The following is a 21285-nucleotide window of genomic DNA, read 5'->3' on the forward strand; positions in this document are numbered from 1 at the left end:
TTTATTCCAAACGTATTCCTGGTCTCCATGCATTTGTCTTTCGCTTTTTTTCCATTACTATTAATATTATACATTTTGTTTTGCAAATCAAAATAATTTATACGTAATAACGTGTTTTTTAACCTATGAATTCTATCTATTTTTTTATTTAAGTAAGTGGCTGTAAGAAAAATTGTACTAGTTTTTTACTGCAGATAATTCAGTATGTTGTGTTAAAATGGTTTTCAATATGTTAATCACCAAGTTACAATAAAACCATAATATTGTAACAGACACTGTGGAACAGAATGTATCAGAACTAAATTTTAACACTGCTTGGCATTTTGAATTTACGGTGATGACACCGAAACATTTTCGCTTATGGGAAGAATGTTTAACAGCTTAGTTCAATGTAAAATAATAAGGTATTCAGATCATAAAAAGCGTATTCAAATGAGGGATTTAAAATGTCCAAAATGGGAATATTCACCATTGTTAATGACATTAGTAAACAACGAAAGTGCGACCCACTTAGGATATCAGAATCATCCAGAAAGAGGCTCGTAACTTATTGTACCTCACTTGTAACAAGCAAAGTTTGGCGTCTTGTAATAGGCGAAAATTCATATCTGTTCACGTGCGCCAAGAAACAGTAAACAACATAGTAAAAAAATTTCACCGTCTGAAAAAGTGATACATGGATTGCTTCCATGACACATCTATTTATATGTTGCACACTCAAGCAGTTGTAAAATTGGTATTCATGGTAATCCCTGCAAAGAGATATTGATATATAGCATGCATACAGCAGTTGTAGATTTTCTTAAGTTAAGATTATTAAAATGAGCGCTAGAAAATTGGCTTCTCGCACACTAGATGGATTATAGAAAACTTGTAGGGAGAAATAGCGTATTTAAGACAGAATAAACGTGAAATGGAATCTTTTGCAGTGGAAACTATTATTGTCAATATGCATGGTAAATAGACAGTGCATGACCAGATGTGGCGGAATGGACTGCAACAGTATGTTGAGACTCCAAAATCGTTTTAATTTAATATAACTTACTCAAGTTCTGTATAAGTTCACTATATTTTATAACTGTGCTTTGAATTGAGAAAAAATATTTCGTTTGGTTACTCTTTACACGAAAGTAAATATATTTGTGAGTGTTAAGTAAGTATTTATAAGTCTGAAAGTAGCTGGGATATATTTATCCCTTTTTCTCTACAGGTTTTGGTTTTTATACATATTGACCTACAATTAATCAGTTCTTGCTCCTTTCGCTGCCTGTTTTTCCTAGTGTGTTTGACAAATTTAAAACTATTACCTGCATCAGCTTTACCTAATTTTTTGAATTTTATTATTTTCCTTCATTTCATAGTTTAATACCACCATTTACTGGGATTCTTCTTTGCCAAAAAGATGTCCCTATGGAAAGCGGGGGAGTGAAGACAATGACATATTAGTTCCATGTATCAGATATTATAACATCATAGTTTCACGAAGTATCACCAAAGAGTGTTACTGTCTTATGGAAGAAGTGACATTAGAGTTCCACAAAGTGATACTTGCGTAGAGTTGCTAGTGCTATAGTTTCACGAAGTGACACGAGATGTCGTATTGCTCAGAGCATTTAACTAAGAAAAGAGATCACATCAAAGTTCTATGAAGTAACACCAGATGGCGTGTTGGTAGGGTCATGATGTTGGAGGAGAGACAACAACGTATTTCCACGAAATAACACCAGATGAAATCTTTTTAGAAAGAATGCTGTTTCTCAGGTTCTATAGGCGGAAGATCTTACGAAGGTTCTGCGGTTAGATAGAGTTTTATATACGGAGTTATAAAACAGTGTTTTATAGAAGGACAGTATCACTAAGGATATTGTTTGCATAGACAGATGGTCTAAGTTGACATATTGTATGTGAGTATTTTACAAATGTGGACGATATTTCTATATGTGGATAGTGTTATGATAATCTCATGGGATTGCATACAGGTTTTATTTTTTCTCAACTTTGACTTCTGGTTTTCATTTAGATAATTACAAAAATTTACAAAGTTAGATGGTGTTTCTACGGGAGACCATAATTGCTATATTTCCCTAAGACTGCATAGAAATTTCAACTCGTCTCAACATATGTTTATATACTAAATTGTGTACATTTTACAACGGCGGATAATGTTACTAGGTAGAAGATGTCTATAACTGGATGGTATTACTTTGTAAATTATGTTACTAAAGTCAGTACTGTTACGAGGTAGTGTTTCTGTTAAGATATAGTTAACTAGGATGATTAGCTAATCATAAGGTGTTTCAATGTGTCTCAACATATCATACGTCATTAACGTTATAGTTTTGACTTCTATACGAAATTATATCTTAAAAAATTAAAAATAAAACAATTATTTTAACGATACAACTATTATAGCATAATGTCATGTAAAAATTTGTGTCGCGTATACTGTCTTAATTTATCCACGACTTGAACGAAGCAAGTATATAGCATAGCAAGTGGCTGACCTTACATACAATTATCTGCCCTTAAATTAATTTATCATACCTATTGTTTTATTTTTATGAACATCAAACGAAACAGTTACATTCTTATTTCACAACCATTTGTATTTTTTTATTATTTAAGTATCAATTTAGTATACAATCAACGCATATGTTTTCAATCCTATATTTAACTTGCGCAACATACCTTTTACAACTATTGTGCTTTTGTGATCTTGTTTTGATCTTGAATCTGAACACAGACTTGCAACTGAGAGAAATGCTTCAATCTCAAGATGCTGGTTGAAAGTAGAGGATATTAATATGACATACACCGAAACATTTATTAAAAGAGTTTCAATAATTATATATACTAATGTACTGTTTATAAAAATACTGACATACAGCTTGCCTTAATTAAACACACAAACCTAATACAACTTACCAATTTTCTTGCACGAGATGGACTTCATCTTAACGTTTTAGGTATTTTTACTCTGGTATCAAACTTCAAGTACTTTATTTACCCTAACATTCTCCCACTGTTGTCTTCCTCTTCTAAGTCAACCCAATCATCTCCTATTCCTACTACTACTAGTCCTTCTACTATTCCCTGACCAAATTCCACATTTCTCCCTATCTCAGAAACCATCAACGTCTTTCACAATAATACCTCTATCATTCTATCTAACCAACTAAAAATTCATTCACGAAACATTATCAACAGCAAATGTTGCTAGTGCATAGCATTAAAAACAGAAACATACCCCAATCTCTTACATTAAAAGTACCGATAACAATAGGAGCACATAACCAGAGCTTCTGCAACATATCCTTGAAAAAAACCTCCTTAGAACTCATGAATATCACTAAAATCTGTCGATATTCTAGATAACTAAACTTCCCACCATTATCACTTGTACAACTCTTCGCTGGAACAAAAAAAAAACTATAAAAATTTACAAATAAAAGTGATACATTCTTTCTTGAAAAGAATCTTAAAAATCAGCTTTCTATCAATAATACTAATTCATAAAAGCGCTACTAACAGCATTCTTTTTGTCATAAAGAAACTACCATAAATTTAAGCGATCTACCAGAAGCTATTAAAATCCCTTATCTCACAACAATCAGCCTAAAAAACCAATTAAAAACACTTTATACTTAAATATACATAAGCCTTCTCAAACTAACAAATCTGTTGGAAACAACAGCGACCTTACAAAACGTACAGATAACGTTGAACATATCTCTAACATTGTTAATCTTTCAGACACAACTCTCTCTGAAGCAGAACTCAAGTCTCCTTAGTAAAGGTCTCAACCTCTGCTCAAATAACATCTATGTTAATGAACCCAAACTTCTTGCTGACCTTCATGAATTTTCCAAAACGTTAAGACTTCGCACATTGTTTTCACAGCAAACCCCACCCATCTGAAAACCAACATACATCGAACTTTGGAGAAAAGTCTTTACGGTCACCTCCACCAAACCGAGAACCGCATATAGAAAGCTATATTAAAACTGTTGAAAGTGACATAATACAGACCTTAAAATCTTCCAAACAATGTCCTAATAATATTAATCAAAAGCAAAATAAGTGCTTTAAACAATCTTAAATCGAACAACAATATCATAATAAAGCCAGCAAACAAGGATGGAGCTACTGTTACTCCTAAAAAAAGATGACTATTTCGCAGATGCTAACCGGCGACTAGAGGACATTAATTTCTATAAGAAACTTTCACATGATCCTACAACTCAATTCATTAAGACCATAACTGATAAGCTTAAAGAACTCCTCCAAAACAATAAAATTAACTAAGAAACCTTTCAGTGTTTGATACCAAGACAAGCTCTTCCTAACAGACGATTGATGCAGTCCTGGCCGACTCATAATTTCTAACACTAATTTGACACATATCGGCATTTAATTAACTTTTAAACTAAAATTAAAATTTCTGGCTATTTCAAATTGTAATACGTTAACATATGTATATATGTGCTTTTCATAGTAAAGCCACATCTGGCTATCTGCTATGTCCATTGAAGGGATTCGAACCCCCGATTTTACCGTTGTAAATCCGTAGACCTACAGCTGATCCAGCAGGAGACAAATCGAAAACTCGTACGAGATAAATTACAATACGTAACATACTACATAAATAGTTCTATCAATGTGCAAAGGTGAAGCTACATTTATTTTCTGTCCTTTTACAAACAGTGATTGAGGATGGTCAGAGGACAATACATTAACCTCTATCTTCAGTGACTAAAAGAAAACCCATCGAATTTTCTATATTGGGTTTCGGAGAAAAATAACTAGGTTTATCACAATTATATCTTCATGTTGTAAAGACAACGGTTGTCAAACCAGATGCGACTCGCAGAGAAAAGGAAGGTGATAACTATGCTCCTGTCAGTTTGTTTCTTCACTCTTTATTTTCTCAAGTGAATGTCCATCCGAATGACAGACATATCTTCAGTCCACAGCCTTTATGCCAATAAAGCATACATAAAAACTTTAGTGACATGGCATGGCCAGGTAGTTAAGGCACTCGAGTCATAATCTGAAGGTCGCGGGTTCGAATCCCTGTCACACCAAACATACTGACCCCTTCAGTCGTGGGGGCGTAATAAAGTGACGGTCAGTCCCAATACTCGTTGGTAAAAAAGTAGCTCAAGAGTTGGCGGTGTATGGTGATGACTAGCTGCCTTACCTCTAGCCTTACACTGCTAAATTAGGGACAGCTAGCGCAGATAGCCCTCGTGAAACGTTACGCGAAATTCAAAACAAACCAATAGTGAAAGAAAATTTTAATGTTATGTCAAAATCTTTACATGATTTCGTTTTTTATCTAAATTTACTGAGTTTGTTTTATGAAAATATTTTTTTGATACAAGTGTTTACTTTGTGTTCTTTATACTTGTTGTTTGATTCTCGTTTAATATTTTTGTTTACATTTTGTAGAAAAACATTGCAAAATATTTAGATTGTGCCTTATGTGTGATATATTGGTAATATTTTAAACTGTGCTTTATATTCGCAGTACATTTTCTTAATAATTCTAACAGTGTGTCATTATTGGTCATATTGCCAACTGTTCAGATCTTGTTTAATTTTGAGCCGCGGCAAAACGGCTCAGAGAATGGCTCAAAGTTATTGTGGTTTTCTGTTTTTAAATACAAATTTTTAGTTCATTGCTCCGACATTTCTTGGTTGTTTAAGACCTTATCTTTCCTGTGAACGGAATAACTGTTAAAGAGCTGATATCCTCCCTGTGAATAATATAACTGTTTAAGAGCTGATATCGTCCCTGTGAATAATATAACTGTTTAAGAGCTGATATCCTCCCTGTGAATAATATAATATAACTGTATAATGGCTTATCCTTACTGTGAATAGTATAATTGTTAAATAGATTATCTTTCGTGAGAACAGTATTATTGTTTAAGAGTTTATCCTTCCTGTGAACAGTATAACACTATTTAAAAGTCTACCCTTCCTCTAAATAGTATAATTCTTGAAGACTTTATGATTTCTGTGAATATTACAATTGTTTAACAGCTCATCGTTTCTGTGAATGACATAATCGTCGAAGAATTTATAGTTATTATAAATAGTGTAACCATTTGGTTTCAATATAGTATTTGACATTACAACGTTTAGGGTAAACATACTATTTTTATATTACTTTATAATTTCTTTTTAGGCACATTGTGGTACTATATTAAGAGTATGAAAACATAAAAACCGACATTTTTCGGCACAACGAAAGGTAAAATATGTATCATTATTACTTATAGCCGAATATTTTCCGTAACATAGTTACCATCATAAGGGTTAATATTTACATTATTAGCTTAGAATATATTCAGTTACAAAGAGTTAAATGGGTGAGTTCGTTTTCAGAAACAAGGTCACAACATAAGGAGTGGAAAATAAATCGTAACTAAGTATTTAAAAGGGACATATTGATTGGTCCGTCATCTTTATTTATACACGCACATCTATTTTGAATTATACAGATACTCCCTTTTAAGAGTCTTTCTGTGTTTGTTTGTGCATTTATTTTAATATCCGTACAGTTATCCAGTCAAAATTACTAACATAGTTCTAGAAATGCTCAGCTACAGTGTATGGCAGAGTGTTGTCATGTTTTATATTACACTAGTACTCTTTAATCTTCTTTTTAACTTAATTTTTTTTCCTGTATACACTTTACAGCAACTTGAACTGGTTTCGTAAATACCATCTTTATAATCAGTATTTTGTTTTTATCTTTGAGTGACTGTGAACAGTAAAATTTCTTCATAAGAAATACTCAAAATATTTTAATTCCTCACTAGATGGCAGAGCGTTCGATACTTTTATTGGTTGGTATGTTATTGGGTACAAAGTTACAAAATGAACTGCTCGTTTTGTGCCTAACGCGAGTATCGAAACCAGATTTTAGCGCTATAAGGTCCCTAAGCAGTCGGTGGATCTTCTATAGTAAAGTTTCTGGGTCAACTGTTTCCGAATTTTTACATTTAGGCATCATGAAATAATCAAATAATCTTTCAAAACAAGAGGTTAAGACTTAAGTTCAGTTATTCAAAACACTAGTTTTGTTTAAAGTCTAAATGTGTAATTAATATTATATTTAACAGCGATTATTAAAGTAGAAATTATTTTATTAAATAACATTAAGATAAAAGCGCATGGTTGAAGGGTTACGAATAAAAGGTAATTAAATAACGGAGTATTTGATAAAGTATAAACGAATACAAACAGCTTTCTCAGGAAATACTACATCATTCCATTTGGTTTACATTGTAGAGTTTCCTATAGTTTTCCAACAATGTCATAAAAATGGTCATATAGATACACTGCATTCATTTTTGTTACCTTTAACCATCAGAAGTTGACAAGTGTTTAGTTGAATTGCTTGTTTATTGTTAAGCACAAGTTGACGAAAGTTTAGTTGAATTGTTTGTTTATTGTTAAGCACAATTTGACGAGTGTTTAATTGAATTGTTTTATTTATTGTTAAGCACAAAGCTATACAGTTTTCTGTCTATGTTGTGCTCAGCACAAGTATCGAGTATGGTTTTTATCGTTATATAAATCTTCAGTCTTTCGGTTGAGCCATTGGGCAATTACATTTTGACACATTTTATGGGAAAAGAATGGAACAAAAAGTTCAATAATCAGTTAGTTTGAAATAATCCAGATTTGGCGAACATGTGTATTGCGTTAGCTTTGAGGCTGAAATGTTTTGACTTTGTCATCAGACAGTATGTCTTTTATGAAAAAGAATATATTTATATATGTATACACAGAGGTTGAGGACATTATACGAGATGTAGGTGCTTTCTTATAGCAAAACCACATCGGGCTATCTGCTGAGTCCACCCAAAGGAAACATTATACTAGAAAGATTTAAGAGATTTATCACGTCGATACATGCTTCATCCGGTCATATTCTATTTGACAACAGTAAATATTGAGAATAGACCTGCTTTAAATTTTCTACTGTAAAATGATATGTCGTAAGATTGTAATGTTAAGAGTACAACATTCCTTCCTATGAAGTTTCTATAAGCCACCCACCTACCGCTTTCAATAGTTAGATCACGCATAAATTCATAGGTGCTGTGTTAAGAAATGTTAATGGTATGTCTTTGTATAAAATAATATTTTCCAGCTGTTTGAGGTGTTTCTAATAGCTTATGAGTGTAAACAAAGGATATGTAATAACATTTCAACCTCACTATATCTGCTCAGTACAAGGGCTCATCAAGCCAACAACATGAATATTTTGTGAAAGCGATTTGTGTCACTTTATCAAACGGAGAACCTTTTTGGTAATGTTGTCCGAGGATCATGGATCATTTTTATCAATGATCTTTGTGACAAAACGCCACATTTTTATTACCTCAACTAAGGTAAGATTTTTATGCAGGTTTATTTTTAAATGGTCCTGATACCTCAAGTTGATTCATATTCCCTTGTTTTCCAATGTTATTAAATACAAAGATATCTCTATCTTGTAAGTTCTAAATCTCTAATCTGAACACATCTTTGTTTGAATACTTTTAGTCGGAAATGGCTGTTACTTATCCTTCCCTAAGTGATCAGTGTTTGGTTGCATCACACTTCCTACTATTCCCCAAAAATGTAAAAATATAATATTGATAAATGCTATTTCATCACAACCTTATATCAGCTGTGGTTGGCACGAGACTTATTGATTTGCATACTGAAAATCTTTTAAATATATACTGAAGGTTTAAAGCCCCTTTCTAATTTAACAAGTTGGTTTCTTTGTAACTATGAACAAACTTGACTCTAACAAATTTTCTAAGTGACACCTTGACTTTGCTGAATATATAATGATAACAATTACATGGTGTTTGTACTCTTCTTTCGTAGATTCGTAAATATTGAAAGCTATTTACTTCATAATGATCTACTCAAAATAAAGTTTAAAGTAAACTAGAATTTGCTTTGAAATGTTTTCTATTATGTCCTTTATGAACAAATGATGGTCTGGCAATAGGCCTTTTATTAGTAATCACTTTAACTAATGCGTTTCTTTGTCACTGTCTGGTTAAAAACACCTTGTTAGGTTCAACCCACTACTGCACAGAAGATATTTGGCGACACTTTTTCTTTCGTCAGTAAAAACCAAACATGTATTTCTTTTTTTTAATAACTTAATGATCAGCATCCTTTCATTAAATTTACACGTGAAATAGGATGTAACATTTTGTCGTTGTCAGACGTTCTTGTTAACCGCAGCTCCACTGACTTCTCTACTTTTGTACCCAAAAATTTACATCGGAGGCATTCACTGTCCTCTTTACCTCTTTAAATAGTTCAGTAATATCTGTATAAAAGTCTATAATCCATGTTTTACTAACAATGGTATAATAGCTTTTAAATAATTCCCTAAACTTTTCGATCTGAACACCTAGAGAAAAACATTCGAACTTAACACAAAATAGAGATTATAAGAGAGTAGTGGCAGTTTGTGAAAGAGAGAATGTGATAGGTAACGTGTCAAGTGGGTGATGTTCAAGTTTGTGATTCCATAAACAAATGATATTGAAGAATATCTGTAGAAATTAGAATTTGCCTTAGTAATATTTATATAAGAAACAGCAAAGTATGTTAAATTCCGTAAATAATTAAAGAATCAGTTTGTTTGTTTTAAAGTAGAGATACATTAGGTAATCGAATCTCAGGTTTTAGCGTTGTAAGTCCATATACCTACCCAAGGCTGGATTAAGAATTTTATTGGTTCTAGGCTTTTCAACTTATAGAGGCCCCTCAAGACAAAACCTCTACGTGCAATACATTTATTGTCATGCCCCCCAGTGGCTTGGTGGTATGTCTGCGGACTTACAAAGCTAAAAACCGTGTTCGATACCCGTTGTGGGCAGAGAACAGATAGCCCATTATGTAGCTTTGTGACTAATTCAAAACAACAACAATTTATAGTCATAGCTTGAGGTTCCTAATTAATGTAAGGCTCTCGGCTTTATCGGGTAAGTTCATGCCTTAATCCGGGTTTGAACTTACTGCTGTGCCACTGGAAGACCAAAGAAAAGGAAAAAAAACAACAACTTGAGAACATTTCTCATGCTAGTATAGAACGAGATTTTCTTTAAATGTGTCCCTATAAAATTAAGAGCTTAAATCTTATATAATATTAAGATTGGATTTATTAACAATGTTTTGATCTTAAACTTATTTGTGTACATTTATAACAAAGTAGTTTAATAAACTTTTGAATGTAACTTCTCTTAAAAAGTTGTAACATGCGTACTTGGACCTACCCTTAACAAGAGGATATATTAGAGCAACGACTAACTATCATTTCTCAATTGAGAAAAACAACAAAAACTTTATAATATTTATCTTATTTTGATTTTAGTTGTTGAAATCTTTTGAAGAGAAAATGATCAAATCCTAATCCGTCCATCCATAAAATCATCCTTGTTGTCCTACTCTGAATCGTTCTTAACAAGTCAGTGTCCTTTCTCAAATAAAACTAAATTGATACGTAGTACTCTTGGTAATGCCTCTCCAGTGTATGGAAGGAATTACCTACTTGACTTGTAGTCAACATATTCATAAATAAACACTAAAATCTTAATTAACTTTATTACGAGAGGATGAAACGATTTATACACCATTAGCGACGGCTAGCACAGATAGCCCTCGAGTAGCTTTGTGCGAAATTCCAAAAAACCAAAAAACAATACTAGATGGCCTGTAATAACTTCTAAGTAAACAGTTTCAACTTATGAAATATATGATGATGGTTATTCATATAAATGTAACCTCTGACTGTTATTTCGTCTTTAATCCTAACAGTTTACATTTCATCTGTTGTGTAGAAGACCATCACTCATTTTTATTTGAGACATTTACTATTATTAAATAACTTATAACTCATAACTTCTAAAGAACCATTATTAACAATGCTCGCAAACCCAAACAATTTTCAATAATTCACTTCATGTAAAAAATAATACTTTTTAATACAACTCTGAAGTCATCAGTCTTCTTCCTTATACTATTAACACATGTTTATATGCCTTTAAATCCGTCATTATCTTTAAAAAACTATTTTTTAACTTTTTGTACTTTAAATAACCTAATTTCAAATTATATTACCATAACTATGCTATCAGTTTATTTATTTATCCGCAGTTTTCATATTTCCCCAAATACTAAGCTAATTTAACTTACACGATCTTCCATAAATGGATTTAAATCTTTCTCAAACACTATACTACATAACTTATATCATATGAAACAAACTTGCACTAAAAACTATGCCATAGATAAAACTAACAAATTCCTAATAATCTTTCATTTAAGTTTTGAATCCTGTTAGGTAATTCATTTTTGCATCTAGCCTGAAGGAGTAGTTCCGAATGGAACACTCGATTGTTAGTATCCATAAATATCTCGATTTTTCATTCTGTTTTAACGTTATTTTCTTGGTGGTTTCTTTTAGGTTACCTACTGAAAATAGTCTAAAGTCCTTCTTACCTTTCTTTTACAGGTTTGACGTTTCGTAACTTGTAATTTGTAGGCTAAGTAATTTTACAAATGACACTCAAATGGAAATACCTTAATTAACAAAAAATAATTTATTTGTATAACTTTACCGCTGATTGATCAATTAACTTAAAAATAAAACACTGAAAGAAAACACACACCATGTATGATTAACTCTGTCTATACTTCACTCATTCATTTTGCAAGCTTACTCAGATTATTGACTGTTTCATCCGTGCTTATATCTAACAATGACTTTAAACGTTTTGCAAAGTCACCAAGTTTTCGTGATTTCAGTTCAGAATATTTTAGGCCTATTACCCGCCTTTTCCCTAATCTTAACGTCACACTTCTTCTAATCCACAAATAAATCACAGTATTGAAAACACAGCTTATAATGCTGCCGCTTCTTGATCAATCTTTGTACAAAAATAAAAAGGTGCGCTAAACTGTCTATCCGCCAAGTCGTTTTTGTTTTTCTTTTCTTCTTCCTCAAAGGCCCGTTGTATGCACATAAAATGGTGTTTTCTCCCCTATTTATACTGGCTAACCTATCACTGGGTGAGCTCTTCTGAGGTACTTCTTTGACTGAATTCACTGTCAGCTCAATCACTGATGATCCTCTGGGAGCAATCTCGACAGAAACTCGGGGCTTCTTTATTGGTTGAAGTATTACTGATAAGTTCTTTTCTAAAGCTACCCAGTTAGAAATTTTCTTACCAATGTACTTCGAAAGTGATCAGTATAGATTGTCCTTTCTCTGATCATCTTATTAACTTATGAGTTTGTCCTCTCTGATCACGAACACTGTTCACCTATACTAGGTTATTTCAGTGAAATATAGTTTTATAAACATTTACTTCTTAACTACAATTTCTTTTATCACAAGCTGGTTTAAGTTTTTCTGGGCAAAAGAATGTACGACACTCTTTTTATTCACTCCACGAAAGCTCATCCATTGAACAATTCCTCGTGACTTATCAAAGTATTCGGTTTAGTATGATCTAGTCACTTTTAGTTTTACATCAATAATCCCATGGACTCTTGGACGAATTTTCTTAAATAATGAACTTATTATACAATTTTAGAAAAATGTAGTATTTCTTTCTGAACTTTGCCTCCATTGATCTGGTTAGCTTCTGCTTCTTTGGCTTAATAACAACTGCTCTTTTATTAGAGCCTTAGCAGTATAGACTAGAATTCTTACTTCTCTAACACTTCCCTCCTTTTGGTATCCATTGGGGGAATTTTGTATTCCATACAAGTTCTTACCTGAAATTTCAAGTTACATTTGATACACTTATTATCTCGTTGTTTACTTATTCCACTATTTGTAAGTAATTATTTAACTATCCATTTAGTTCTTCCAAAATTTCATCAGTTGTAGGTGAGGTTTCATTTCTAAAGGACCTCCTATTACAATAACTTCTAAATGGTACTGTTAACAGTTATCTCCAACTTTGATTAATTTAAGTTACATTGCCAACTGCAGACCTTCATTTAAAAATGTCTATTTACTTTGCTAAAGCTAGATCCTCATATCCTTGTCTGCTAATGGGCGTTTATAAATCGTTCATATGTCAACAAGTTCATCATTTTACGAGGATCTTCTAGGTAAGACAGTGAAACAAACTTTTCACAATCTGCCGCAAGCTCAGCTAATGTCTTGCCTTTCCCATATACCCTGTTTCTAGAACTTTGATACGGATACTTCTTTCTCAAGTGTGTGCGAAGTCACATCAGGTTATCTGCTGTATTTACCGAAGAGAATGAAACACTGATTTTAGCATTGTAAATCAGAAGAATTATCACTGGTCTACCGAAAGACACTAATTTCTAGTGGAATACTCCAAACTTGTTGGAAAAGGGAGCTACTAATGCTTAATAGTTGTTACAGTTTTCAGCTGAAAAGTTACTTCATGTTGTAAATGCTAGTCTTTTTTATATGGATATCAAAATCGGTGGCTTGCTGTTAAGTATTAAATCTGCTCTTTCTGGAAATTAATGCAAACTAAATTTGATATACTCCTATGGCACATTCTCACTATATTCTGTTATTTTCTCGATTGTATGATGATAAACTGAACAGTCAAGCTTCAGAAACGAATCTGGTAATATCATGGCTGGAACACTCCATGGATATTCTTTGGTAACAACGGTACACCATAGTTGTAATAAGCGTTGACCATATAAGTTTTTCTCGTTTATATTTTGTAACAGATGTTGGAACCACGGAACCAATGCAGAAAGAGATGTGGCTAGTGTAATGTTTTTATTCAATAATTCAATTCTAAATGTTTTATTCTCTCACTGACGTTTATCTTTGTTTGTTTGTTTGTTTTGGAATTTCGCACAAAGCTACTCGAGGGCTATCTGTGCTAGCCGTCCCTAATTTAGCAGTGTAAGACCAGAGGGAAGGCAGCTAGTCATCACCACCCACCGCCAACTCTTGGGCTACTCTTTTTACCAACGAAAAGTGGAATTGACCGTAACATTATAACGCCCCCACGGGTGGGAGGGCGAGCATGTTTAGCGCGATTCGGGCGCGAACCCGCGACCCTCAGGTTACGAAGCGCACGCCTTAACGCGCTAGGCCATGCCAGGCGTTTATCTTTGCCATAGAACTATATTTCTTTTTTACTTCACTTGTGACTTAATTAATTTCATCATTACTATCTTGCTTTACTTTTTCAATTTTGTCATTGCAACCTCTTTATATTTTGATGTATTTTGGTATTTCTTCAAATTTGTTGTTACAATCTCTCTGTAGTTTATCTCCTCATTAACATGGTAAGCAAATTTTAGTCCTATACTCTCTTTATTCCTCACTAAAGACAACTTTATTAGTATAATCTAATAAGAGAGTCTCCCACGATGTAAAACCCTTGATAATCTCATTCGTTATTGTAAGCAATCAAAGGTTCAAATATATTAAAGACTGGTGCGTAAATGCTTACTAAAACTGTTTCTATATCCTGAACATATTTACCTATGCACCTTGAAACCTAGCACCTCCTTCCAAGAAAGCATCATTTATCCTAAGTTAATGTTATTCATCTCTTTCTGCTTCTAATTTGCTTTTTCGCCTTCTAACAGAACATTACAACTATTTATGCCTCATATACTCAAAATATAACCGTATATTCAACTAGATTACTTATGTTAAAGTTTATAAATTAACCTAACTTAAACATTGAAATTCTCTATTAACTAATACGGATACTATTACTTACTAGTACCGCAGTGACAACGCATACTTATAGTTACACAAAAATAATGTTTAATTTCAATAATTTACTGGTTTATTCCATTCACAGCAATAACGAATAACTCAAATATTAATTATTTATTTTCCCTTCTTACAAAGATAACAATAGACAGCCCATTGCTTAGGTTTGTGCTTAATCTCAAATACAAAATAAACAGAAATCCTTTAATTTAATATCTAATGCTGTTTTACAAATAAGAAAATACCAATCCAATATCGTGAAATCTTGAATTTAACCTGGTTATAACTTCTGGAGCGCCAAACTGTTCCATGAGGGAATTAACATTTAATATTGACCTATACTGTTCACTGTAGACTGACCCATCCAATAAGTAAAACTGTATATATAAAGTCGAAGCCAGCCCTCATCATTCAAATATTTATCAAATCTTCCCTTAAACTTATTATTTCTACCACATCTGAAGGCAACCCATTCCAAAGGCGAATTGCTTTCTTATAAAAAGTAAAACTCACTCTTACCCTGCTAAAATTTATATTTGTATACCCCAATATATCCTTCACACCATTATGTATGAAGAAAAATCATGCACCACAACAATCAGTTTCCTTAACAGTCTTATATGCCTCAATGAAATCCCTTCAACTTTCTTTTATAAAGAGAAAATAAGTTTAGAAATAATTAAATGAAATGTAATGGCAATCATTTCATTCAAGGTATCATCCTGACAGCCCTCATCTGAACAGTTTCCAACAAATCAATGCCTTTCTAAACATAAGACGCCCAAGTTTATTTCAAATTTGGCCTAACCAGTGACCTGTACATTGAAATCATAACAATTTTAGAGTTGTCTTTAATATTTCTGTAAATATAAATTAAAATCATATTTATCTTGCAACTAGCAACAGCGCACTGTTTGGATGTCTTAAAAGAATGACCAACACAGCAAGATCTCTTTCATGGCACTGTTAAAATTATTTCTATCCAAATAATAAGTAATTCAAATTACGATGCTCACGTGCATGATCTTGTATTTCTTACAATTAAAAGCTATTTGCCATTTATTTGCTTTACTAACCCAATAATCTTTGCCCCTTTGTAAAACTGCATCAATATCCTTACAGTCACATATACCCAAGATCTTAATGTCATCAGTAAATTTAAGTAAGTTATTAATATCACTGCTGTAAATCAAGAAGAGCGAAGGTACTAACATAAAGCCTAGATATTTCACTTGTGATATTAATCCAGCTTGCATTAACCCTATTTAATACAACCCTCTGAGCTTTCTATCCAGTCACTTTCCATCAAATGAGCCGACCTATTCTCCATAACTATAAAGATAATTCTTTAATAAGCCTTTTATATAGCATATTTTAAACACTTTTGAAGACCCAGTTACATAAACAATAAACACTTGAAATAATGTCTTAAGATCATTGAAGCAAGGTTCCCCCACAATGCAACCATGCTGACTATTCAAAATTGCTTCAGCTTCAATTAAAATACTTTGCAAAGCATCTTTTGTAAGCCTTTCAATAACTTTTCCCATTCTTGACATAAGATTAATTTGCCTAAAATACCGGAGCCATTTTTATTATCTTTCTTCAAAAAGAGAGTTGAAACATTAGATAGCTTCCAATCTTTAGGCACCTGCTTAACCTACTATTCAATGGTTTAAAATCCAATTAGGAATTAAATGTAATTTTACAAGCCAACAATCACTGCGAGTTAGGTACAGAATTTCTATCCTTTTTCAAAATTTCTAACTGAAATTATTCGAATAAATCGCTCAGAAGGGTAATGTTGGTCTAACAAATCGTTTAGCCTTACATCTCATTTGGATGAATGACTTGAACATAAGCGCAGATGACCCAGCATGGCCAGATGTTTAGGACCTTCAATTCGTATTCGAATCCCCGTCACACCAAACATGCTCGCCCTTTCACCCGTGGGAGCGTTATAATGTAATGGTCAATCCCACTATTCGTTGGTTAAAGAATGGATCAGGAGTTAGCGGTGGGTGGTGATGACATGCTGTCTTCCCTCTAGTCTTACACTGTTAAATTAGGAATGGTCTAGCTCAGATAGCCGTCGTCTAGCTTTACGCGAAATTCAAAACAAACAATTTAAACATGAAAAAATAAAATGAAACAGTTTTTCCACTGCATTCGTCACTAAATGTTGGTTCCATTATTATATTCTGTTACATATTACACATTAGTACTATGCCTCAAAACAAAAATAACCTATAGCTAAATTAGTATTTAGTTTGTATTTGTTCCTTTATTGGTTGAATTTCATGTAAAACTATACGAAGGAACTCTGAGCTAGGTGTACCTTATTTTGAAGTAGTAGACTAGAATAAAGTCAACACCACCTACCACCAATTGTTGGACAATTCTTTGCCATCGAATAATGAATTATAACTCATCCATATCTAAAAGAAGCCGCATGTTTTGTGACAAGATTCGAACGAGCAGGTTCCAAATTGGATGGCTTAAACATCAGGCCATGCCAGGATATGTCTAAGCTTGTAATTTTACCCTTGCTGTACGTACAGCAATAAAACATCTCTTCAATCCTAACTAATATAAACTAAAATGATTTTGTAACAGTATTTTTTAAAATATATCTGGACAGAGGTTATAATATATAACTACAAGTATTTCCAAATTCCCTGTCTTAAAAATTATTTACAATTATTGCATATATTTATTCTTTCACTTTTAATAGTGGCCCGGCATGGCCTAGCGCGTAAGGCGTGCGACTCGTAATTCGCGGGTTCGCGCCCGCGTCGCGCTAAACATGCTCGCCCTCCCAGCCGTGGGGGTGTATAATGTTACGGTCAATCCCACTATTCGTTGGTAAAGAGTAGCCCAAGAGTTGGCGGTGGGTGGTGATGACTAGCTGCCTTCCCTCTAGTCTTACACTGCTAAATTATGGACGGCTAGCACAGATAGCTCTCGAGTAGCTGTGTGCTAAATTCCCAAACAAACAAACAAAACAAACTTTTAATAGCTCCCTCTATTAACTGAGCGAAAGCTTTTTTCCATGTTTATATCAGTAAGCAGTGTGGACTGTGGTAAGTGAAAAGCAAGTTGTTTATATTTACTATATTTGTTATTTTCTAAGACTTTCAAAGTTTTTATTTTTAAAATGAAAACAAGATGAATATAAACCAGTTGATTAATAAGAAAATATATATATATTCCTTTGAAGGCTGCTTTATCTTATATGATAAACGTACAAACAAGTGTCGTCATTATCGGAGCTGGCATGGCTGGTCTCTCTGCTGTTGAACACTTGATACGAAATGGAATGACTAACATAGTAGTTTTGGAGGCTGCCAAAAGGTGGGACCATGGTCTTGGTAATTTGATATTCGTTTGTTTGCGACCAATGAGACAATCGTAGTGCCTTAGATAATTTTATAGCACATATTTTAAGTAATAGAAGAAATAATTAATCGAAAAACATGTGAATGTCTTTTCAGTTATTTCAAGTATTGTACATTAAATGAGTCGATATAAATGTAGTTTGATAATGAAGCAAAAAATTCCTGAATAACAAGTTTATTCATTCTGTTGCGAAAAGTTATCAGATCACTATTGTCATACTTAACTTTATTTACTAAACTTGAAGTTATCTGCACATTCTTGTACTCATCATTCTTGCATGAATATTTCAGATTTTGAAAAATCTTGAAAAATACATTTTAACTAATTTTCTGTTGGATTTCGGTATATTAAAAATCATAATAAATGAAATTTAAACTTGAAAATAGTTTTACTTCGATATTTTCAATTAAAAAAGTAAATGCGTGATACGCACGTGCACACAGACTCGCGTACAGTAGAGTTTAGATTACAAAATGAGTGTGGGTGTGTTTTTTCTTACAGCAAAACCACATCGGACTATCTGCTGAGTCCACCGAGAGAAAACGAATCCCTGATTTAATGTTGTAAATCCGCAGACTTACCGCTGTACTAGCGGGAGACGTTTAGATTACAAAATAAGTACTTTATACAGTTTCTACAAAATTAACCATGTAAAGCCGTTTATTTTAGTACAGAATTATTTTCATTTTTAAATATAGATATATTGTACTTTCTCAATCACTGTGGATTTTAGTCCATCACATACATATATGTATAATGAAGTGGTTCCCAACCTTTTTTATGCCCCGCACCCCTAAAAATTTTTAATGTTTTCCCACCTCTCACAGCAATTATTTATTTAAGAATAAAGGTAAAGTTGGGCAAAACAAATGTTATCTTGCACCCCCTGGAACACTATCTCGCACCCCTGATTGGGAACCGCTGATATAATGTATGTACGTATACCTTACATTTTAGATATGGAGGGAGAATTCATACAGTCTACTTTGGAAGACAAAACTCAATAGTTGAACTTGGTGCTAACTGGATTCATGGCGGAAGTCCTGCAAATCCGGTCTTTAATTTAGTCGTTCAGAATGGACTTCTTCCTGGAAACATCAATTATTACGAGCGAGACAACTGTCATTTTGTAACCTCATCTGGATCTATGGTTGAAAGAGAAATGAGCAAAACAGTTTATGGTCTTTTCCAGGATTTGGAGAAGGAAATGAGCCATTTGGAAAAGTGTCCTACAGGAACGAGTGTTAAAGAATATATAAATCAGCGTGAAGAAGATATGGTGCGAACATTTAAATCTGATGAAGGTTCTCTTGTACATTCAATGTTCAGTTTTTTAAAAAAATATCTTGAATTTCATATAGGAGATTCTTTAGAAAAGCTTTCGATACAGACTATGAAGAATTATAAAGTTTTCCCTGGAAAACATGTCAAACTTCCTTTAGGATACAAATCTCTACTAGACGTTATAGTTTATTCTTTGCCTGAGGGTGTTTTGAAACTTAATCATGAAGTTTTTCAATTAGATTGGGCTGGTCCAAAATGTAAAGTTTTTTGTCTGAATGATAAAGTGTTTGAAGCAGATAATGTTATCTTGACTGTGCCATTGGGTGTTCTGAAAACGAAATGTACTTCCATGTTTAATCCTTCTTTACCTCGTAAATACCTTGAAGTAATCGAAAGAACAGGCTTTGGTCGAGTTGGTAAAATTTTCCTTGAATTCGAACAACCCTTTTGGAAGGCAGGAACCATAAAATATTTGCATATAGCATGGGACAAGGCAGAATGGGAGAAGATGAAAATAGATCCTAAACAGTGGATAGCTTCAGTAAATGGATTTGAGGAAGTTCTTAATAATCCAAAAGTTCTGGTTGGTTGGATCGCTGGTCCTCACAGTGAGTACATGGAGAAAGTATCTGATGAGGAGATTAAAGAAACCTGTACTTTGTGTTTACGCCGATTCCTCAATAAACCAAGTATTCCAATCCCTGTGAGAATCCTCCGTTCAAAGTGGTGTTCCGATCCTCTTTTCGGTGGCTCCTACAGCTACTTAACTCTAAACAATCTTCCAGGTGATATGGATATTCTAGCTACTCCTTTACCATCTGTTACCAATCTAAGATTGTTGTTTGCAGGTGAAGCTACTCACCCAAGTTACTTTTCTACAACTCACGGAGCAAGGCTTAGTGGATTAAGGGAAGCTTCACGTCTTGTCAAAAATGCTTTAAAGGTAAAATTGTAAGCACTCTTTGTATGCAGTAGTCTCCCGAGTGACGTTATATCCTAGTTACCTTTTACCATATATTTTAATCTACGACAATTGTTTTAAAGTGAAACTATTCACCCAAGCTATTTTTCAACAACTCACGGTGCAAGAGTATGTTGACTGCTAAAAGATTCTCGTATTGCAAAACAATTCTTTAAATCTAAAATATGACATATCGTCTCTTGATTCAGTGTATTCTCTGATGCTTAACTATTCGTTAAATGTAAGCGACATGTTATGTAAAATAAAGGAAATTATATACATGTTATTGTTTGAGATTAACTCTTTATGGATAGCGTTGTTGCAAAGGCAGTTTAAAAACTGCTTACCATGAAAGCAAACACTCTTATTAGAAACGAAAAAGCTTTAAAAATGACGTAAATGGCTTAACTTAACTTGTATCTCCAATTGTAGCAAATTTCTTATAGCCATTGATATTATGTTATAGAAAACACTTAAGACGACATAGACAACATAAAACAGTACATATAATTATGGAACAAATAAATTACTATTTTGAAAGCATTCATAGGCTGTATAATGTGACGCAATGATATTCATTTTGAAGTTTTACTGTTTTTATTCGTAGTGCATTTTTATTTCATAGTTCCAATGAAACAGTTTTTATTTGATCGTATTGTTTAGTTATTTTCTTTCCATAACCTTTTGCACATAAGCGCTTATAACACTAAAATACATCATCCAGTCCTTGCGATAGCTGGAATATAAATATCTCGTTTACTAACAAGAAAAGGAACAAACAGTATTTTTATCAACTTAAATCTAATAATGTTATATTATTTGAGACAAAAGTTATAAATAAATTAATAGGTCTGAATATAAATCTTAGTTT

At 33.0% G+C, this 21285-nt stretch overlaps 1 protein-coding gene across 1 annotated transcript; it reads left to right on the top strand.

Moving 5' to 3' along the window:
* Positions 1 to 1692: 1692 nt before the first annotated feature.
* On the top strand, positions 1693 to 20656 carry LOC143228358 (spermine oxidase-like). The gene is made up of 4 exons (XM_076459627.1): positions 1693 to 1904; positions 17991 to 18124; positions 18671 to 18677; positions 19101 to 20656. The coding sequence occupies exons 2-4, from the start codon at positions 18006 to 18008 to the stop codon at positions 20406 to 20408; spliced, it is 1434 nt and encodes a 477-aa protein (XP_076315742.1). The 5' UTR covers positions 1693 to 1904; positions 17991 to 18005; the 3' UTR covers positions 20409 to 20656.
* The last annotated feature ends 629 nt before the right edge of the window (positions 20657 to 21285 follow it).

The sequence above is a fragment of the Tachypleus tridentatus genome, chromosome 10 (assembly GCF_004210375.1).
Source record: "Tachypleus tridentatus isolate NWPU-2018 chromosome 10, ASM421037v1, whole genome shotgun sequence".
NCBI classification, from domain to species: Eukaryota; Metazoa; Arthropoda; class Merostomata; order Xiphosura; family Limulidae; genus Tachypleus; species Tachypleus tridentatus.